We start from the raw sequence: 7,048 nt of genomic DNA on the forward strand, positions 1-7,048 counted from the left end.
TCTGGTCGGCCAGCATCTCCTGCTCCTGCAGCTGATTATCATGTGAAAGCCGGCGTCTCTCCTTCAGTCTGCTCTGCATTCATCTGCAGAGAGGAGCTTCTTCACTCCAGCCTCAGCTCATTATCTCTCCTCAAAGGGTCATTGGTATTCTGACGTCCCGCCGGCCGGCTGGAGAGCTGATCTTAAGTGGCCCAGATGCTTCATCAATCATTAAGATAATTCCTCATCAAAGGCTGCTCTCCTCATCTGCACCGCCGCCGCCGCCGCTCTGATAACACTGAGAGATGACCTCCTCATGCCGGAGTCTGAGCTGAGCGCGTCTGCAGAGCTTCATCACAGAGACACAGCAGATCTGCAGTCAGATGTGTGTTTATCAGCGCCGTCTACACACCAGTCTCCACATCTGAAAACCACACACACACACACACACACACACACACACACACACACACACACACACACACACGCACACGCACACGCATACACACACACACACACACACACACACACACACACACACACACACACACACACACACACACAGGTGATTGTAAACATGTGACATGTAAACGGTGTGTGTGAGCTGGCCTGTTTGAGATTTGCTGAACTGCAGACAGCACCTCTGGTGGAGCGGTTCACAGCAGCTGCAGGGAGACGACAGCAGAGAAACGTATTGCCTGAAACACGCGATTCACACACTCCGCGAGTAATGAAGGCAAACACTTTGAGTGTGTGTTTCCAGCTGGACATGACTATGAGCCGTGGGCTATAGAAGTGTGAGGTGTTCATAACTCTGCGGTTTACAGCTCAGCTGACTCTCGCCTCAGGACGCTTGATTATTAATATCTGATGTGCTCTTTATTTAATCTGCTGTTGATGTTGGTAGACGGAGGATGGGAGTCTTTACCTGTAAGGGCTTCAGTGCAGCGCACAGATTTACATTATCACTGTCATTAATGCTGTGGAGAGATTGATCTCTGCGTGTGTTTACTGGGTTTATATTCCTGAGATGAAACTGACATAATCAACAGAACACACAGTTGAGGAAATCCTGATAAAGTAGTGTCAGTGAACCCCAGAAACCCAACCCTTACCTCACCTATTGCTGCACTGGTGCTGTACTGAGGCTATAATAATGCTCTATTACTGCTGCACTACTGCCTGTCCACAGCGGCCGGCTGACTCCGCATCACATTCTTCTGCTTCTTGAGTGACGTCCATGAGATTCTCATTCTCTCTTCTGGTTCATCTGAGCTTTTCTTGGTTATGATGAAAATGTTCCCAATATTAATATTTCTGCTTAAACAGGACCCTGTAGCTGCTCCTGTAATCACACATGATGTCTGATGGCTTACTGTAGGCGATCTGCAGGGCTGATAACGGCATTAACTGGTGTTGAATGATCCTCTTATAGTGATGCTCGACTCGATGCTGAACGCTGATTAGACTGAAGCGATGAGGCTGAACACACACAGCTGCTGCTCCACCATGCTGATCTTCACGATATTCTCCAGATTAATCTTTGAGCAGAGATCCAATCATCATCTGAATGAGGCTGATTACTTTCCTCCGAGCCCCTCTGTGTTTATTAAACTCATTTAGTGGAACATGTAGAAATGTAGAGCAGCTTCACAAGGCTGGAGATAGATTTGCATAATGCATAAATTATACATTAAAGGATCAATTTAGGATCAACTATTTATATTTTTTGCTCTAATATATATATATGAATTAATTTGACCACTTATTAGGTACACCTGTCCAACTGCTTGTTAACGCACATTTCTAATCAGCCAATCACATGGCAGCAGCTCACTGCATTTCGGCATGTAGACATGGTCAAGAGGATCTGCTGCAGTTCAGAGCGAGCATCAGAATGGGGAAGAAAGGGGATTTAAGAGACTTTGAATGAGGCATGGTTGTTGCTGCCAGACGGGCTGCTCTGAGTATTTCAGAAACTGCTGATCTACTGGGATTTTCACGCACAACCATCTCTAGGGTTTACAGAGAATGAGGAAATATCCAGTGAGCGGCAGTTCTGTGTGCCAAATGCCTTGTTGATGATGCCAAAGATTGGAGAAACGTTGCTGCTCTGATGAGTCTCCATTTCTGCTGACACATTCGGATGCTCAGGGCAGAATTTGGCCTCAACAACATGAAAGCATGGATCATCCTGCCTTGTATCAGCGGTTCAGGCTGGTGGTGGTGGTGTAATGGTGTGGGGGAGACTTTCTTTGGGTCCATTAGTACCAATTGAGCATCAACGCCACAGCCTACCTGAGTATTGCTGCTGACCATGTCCATCCCTTTATGAGCACAGTGTCTCCATCTTCTGATGGCTACTTCCAGCAGGATAACGCAGCATGTCATAAAGCTCAATCATCTCAGACTGGTTTCTAGAACATGACGATGAGTTCACTGCACTCAAATGGCCTCCACAGTCACCAGAGCTCAATTCAATAGAGCAGCTTTGGGATGTGGTGGAACGGGAGATTGGCATCATGGATGTGCAGCCGACAAATCTGCAGCAACTGTGTGATGCTATCATGACAATATGGAGCAAAACCTCTGAGGAATATTTCCAGTAGCTTGTTGAATCTCTGACATCAAGGATTAAAGCAGATCTGAAGACTAAAGGGGTCCGAATTGGTACTGGTGAGGTGTACCTAATAAAGTGGCCGGTGAATGTTTATGTGTATATATATATACACACACATTGTTGATAATAAATAAGTTCATAACCCTCACAGACGCTTTACAGTAATATATAAGTGTGCAGATACACAGGATTAGTCAGTACCAGAGTCAGAACTGATCAACTAATCTAACAAGATCACAGTCCAGAGATTATTACACACAAATTATCAAACATAATTTTAATAAACAGGCAAAATATATAATTAAATATTAAATAGAAATTGTGTAGTTTGTAATTGTGTTATTGTAACAAGTGGTTTGAGTTTAAATGCATGATCTGTCGGCTCCTGAAGGTGTTCATGAATAAACTCTTATTTAATGAGTATATCTGTTTAATGAAATTGATTTATTTGACTGACACCAAACATCACTGTGTATAACCACCGGGAAATGATCAATGATTTATGTTAAAAGGGTGTGTGTGTGTGTGTGTGTGTGTGTGTGTGTGTGTGTGTGTGTGTGTGTGTGTGTGTGTGTGTGTGTGTGTGTGTGTGTGTGTGTAAAACAGCTGAAAGCCCTAAAGACACACAGCAGCTCAGCTTGTAGATTCACCCGAAACTATAACAATTGGAAATAAGACAATACTGAGACATGAAGATGCTGAAGTGTGTGTGCTGCAGAGATGTAGAGCGGGAGATTTCCAGCAGAGAAACACTCGGTCACCACAGCAGATCTATCAAATCACTTTATTATTATTATTATTATTATTATTATGTGTGTGTGTGTGTGTGTGTGGCGATCCAGGAATGTTACAGTCTACAGTCTGTCTATCAGAGCATGCAATGAAAACACAGAAGACACACACAAACATCATCTACAACACACACACACACATGGGACACGCCAACGCATGCATACAGAAACAGAGAGAGAAAAGATACTCTGACCTTAATACACACTACAGAAATCATATCAGAATACACAGAATTAAAGAGAATATCTCCAGAACACAACCATCGAGAGACAGGAACAGCTCACAGACAGAGGAACCACAGCGGCGCTTTAAGAGCTGCGCAGGACACGTACATTCAGAGATCACGACTATGGCATATTCATCATGTGCTGTAATGACGGCAGTATCTTCATCATGGAGAGAAACGCAGTGACTCCAGTGGAGGGTGTGTGTGTGTGTGTGTGTGTGTGTGTGTAGATGAGGACGCATGATTATTTCTTCACTCTCCAACATGTAACACATCTTCAGGGACGTTTGCTCTTGATTGTTTTTCTTTCTGATGGTTTATTTGTTCAGTTTGAGACACCAAACCCAAAGGAGGACCCAAATAAAGGATATTGTCCACAGACACACACTCTCTCGCACACACAGCAACACTCTTTGGTTTAATAAAGGAGTGATGTGATTGGGCAGTGTATTATCCATTAGTGCAGTCGGACAGGAGCGAACGCAGAGCTTTGTGCGTCTGGACACGAGAGAATGGCACATCAGACTTTACACGTCTGAGAAAGGCAGTCAGATCTGGAGGCGTGGCCACGGATATTAATATTCATGAGGGACTCCACATTCACAGCACAGACATTAGCATATGTTACTCCTGACATCACTCAGATGTCTGGATATTATTCCTCATCAATATTTTCTTCACGGAATGTCTGGAAAATCTGGAATGTTTAAAACGACACGATGGCAGCTTAATCCTACACTACGTTCACCTTTTCTGCGGTGTTTTACATGTGCGTCGTTATTTACAGTGTTTGTGAATATAAATGAATGAAACACAGGCAGAGCATGATATAAAAGATGTCTATAAACACAGTCTGAGTTTAACATCTGAGTTACCATCATCAGATTTCACCTGGATGAGGAAAACCCACTGCAGAACAGGCTTTACTCTGAGCTCGGTCTCGCTTCTGCTGCAAATATCTCAACATTCTTACATCAAGAAGCTTCATGTGGACGAGCAGAACGGGATCTGATTAATCTGCTTGTGTTACTGAAGAACTCGCTTCATTTGGACTCATTATTCTGAACACAAGACTCTATCAGTGCTCGTCTACGTCTTCTCCGTTTAAGAGTTTCAGATGTTTGCACTGGAAACAGACTCAAGCTCTGTGTAAGAGACGCCTGTTCATCAGTGTGACGAATAAAGAAGCGAGCGCTTAGAGACCCTAACTAATCTCTCCTTGAATAAGCTGGTTTGACTGAAACTAGGAAGACGACATGGACATTCTGGAGCGATTAAACATAGATAACGATGAAGATTGTCTGTTATTGCTGATCTATAATCAAGCATCGGCACAGCACATCTTCATTCAGAAACAAATATTGCACCATTGTCACTGTCTGTTTAGGTGAAGAGAGAAACACGACACACGACTGTACAGCAGCGCAGATGAGCACGATGATCCAGATTCACCTCTGTGGATGACTATAGCCCTATTGGTCCAATTGTAGTAGTGTGTGATGGAGGTTCTGCGGTGTACAATATACGGAACGCAACACTCGCCAGTGCTGAATCTGTTTAATGAGTGAGGCGATGCACATCTACAGACAACAAGCTCAGTTATTGCCTTCAGCTGGAGCGTGTTGGAGCTGGAGCGCGTACAGTGCACAGGAGGAGCATGGAGAGCTGTTTCGCATGCGGAGAAACGGCACTACACCATCATGGGCCACGCTGTCTGTGTGTGTGTGTGTGTGATCGGACACCATGTGATGGTCGATGAGCGAATCCGTTTACAGTATATATATTTATATCTATAGGATGATGCATGGAAATATCTAGAACAGAGCAACAATCAAAAATAGATGACTGGAGAGACGCCTCCGGCATTAGTTTATGGCTTTTACTCAGAGATTATTCGTATATATCTGAATCAGCTATCGCTAGTGTATATATATATATATATCCATATATAGGTGTATCTGTTTATTATCACTTATTTACAGACAGATGATGAGGAGGGAGGAAGATTCCTGCTGTGAGCTCTGGACTCCAAACAGGTGTGTGTGTGTGTGTGTGTTTAAAGGTGCATGTCGAACGTGTGTGTGTGTGTGTTTAAAGGTGTGTTCCACATGATTGGGTTGAACAGGTGTGTGTTTAACTCAGTGGTTCTCAAAGATGCTCCTGGGTCATCATCAGAGTATAGCGTAGATCTCTGTCAGTCGTGTTTGTGTCTAGTTTCCTCAACAGTGAAAGATTTACAAAAATAGAAACGTCTTCAGCAGATCAGCCGATGGGTTAAACAGCGTCAGGCGCTCACTCACCACATTACAGACTACTGAGATCAGCTCCTGCAGGCTGTGGTGCAGGCCTGCTCTCCTCTGCTTTAACGTGTGTGTGTGTGTGTGTGTGTGTGTGTGTGCTCTTATTTCTCGACAGTATTTTAGTCCATGTAGCGTAATGAATCAGGAGGTGTCTCTGAATAAAGCATCTTCACAGGCGCAGGAGTGAGGGCGGAGCTGCCGGTTCACATCAAAGCCGTGTTCCTTATTATGCAAATTAAATTCAAATGAAATCTTCAATATTTTCACTCTTCATCTTCAATATTTTCACTCTTCATCTTCAATATTATTCACATCTTTTACCCTAGAAAAGTGTGCAGAGACTTAAAAACAGGTTTAAAGGGGACGTGACCAAGAACATTAAAGAACCACTGATTTAACATCAGTGTGTGTGTGTGTGTGTGTGTGTGTGTGTGTGTGTGTGTGTGTGTGTGTGTGTGTGTGTGTGTGTGTGTGTTTGTGTGTGTGTGTGTGTGTTTATGGCAGTAGTGTGTGTTTTTGGCAGTAGTGTGTTTACGGCAGTAGTGTTTGTGTGTGTGTTTGTCCAGAGTCCTCAGAGGAGTGTGTGTGTGTGTGTATGGCAGCAGTCCCCTCAGCTCTACTTCTTGTTGAACATGTCCTGCAGGGGTCCGGGCAGGAACTTCATCACGGTGTCCACGATACTCTCCTCCTCCTCCTCGTCGTCTCCGCAGCCGGCCGGAATGGCTTTCTTGGGTCGGGTCAGACTGCCCTCCGCTGCCTGCTCCAGTGCCGCCGCCGCCTCCGCCTCCTTCTCCTCCTTCTTCTTTATCCCATACTGAAACACACACACACATCAGAACACACATCAACACTCCTGTAATACACACATCCACAGTGCGGCTCTGGAAAAGCTGTTCGTGCTCTATAACTCTATCCCCGACCTGATTCACCCAGTATGGGTTCTGCATTGACATCTATGCTGGTCCTGGATGAATGAAGAGATGAGTTGAGCGTGTGTGTGTGTGTGGAGTTCAGGCTTACGCTGAGGGTGATGCGCTTCTACATGAGTGTTCTCCAGCTATTCCTCTCCTCTGACTGTGGGAATGGTCTACAGCTCTGGCTGGGCTAAGGTGTGGGTTCGGGGATCAACAC

At 44.6% G+C, this 7,048-nt stretch overlaps 1 protein-coding gene across 1 annotated transcript in view; it reads right to left on the bottom strand.

Annotated features, from left to right (window-relative positions):
- Positions 1-3,369: 3,369 nt before the first annotated feature.
- Positions 3,370-7,048, bottom strand: part of cplx1 (complexin 1) — a 35,012-nt gene continuing 31,333 nt past the window's right edge. Inside the window, exon 4 of the mRNA XM_087282146.1 lies at positions 3,370-6,731. Within this exon, the coding sequence (XP_087138272.1) occupies positions 6,534-6,731 (198 nt within the window). The 3' untranslated portion in view covers positions 3,370-6,533. The remainder of the gene's footprint in view (positions 6,732-7,048) is intronic.

This window comes from Danio rerio, chromosome 14 (assembly GCF_052040795.2).
Source record: "Danio rerio strain M-AB ecotype USA chromosome 14, GRCz13ab, whole genome shotgun sequence".
NCBI classification, from domain to species: Eukaryota; Metazoa; Chordata; class Actinopteri; order Cypriniformes; family Danionidae; genus Danio; species Danio rerio.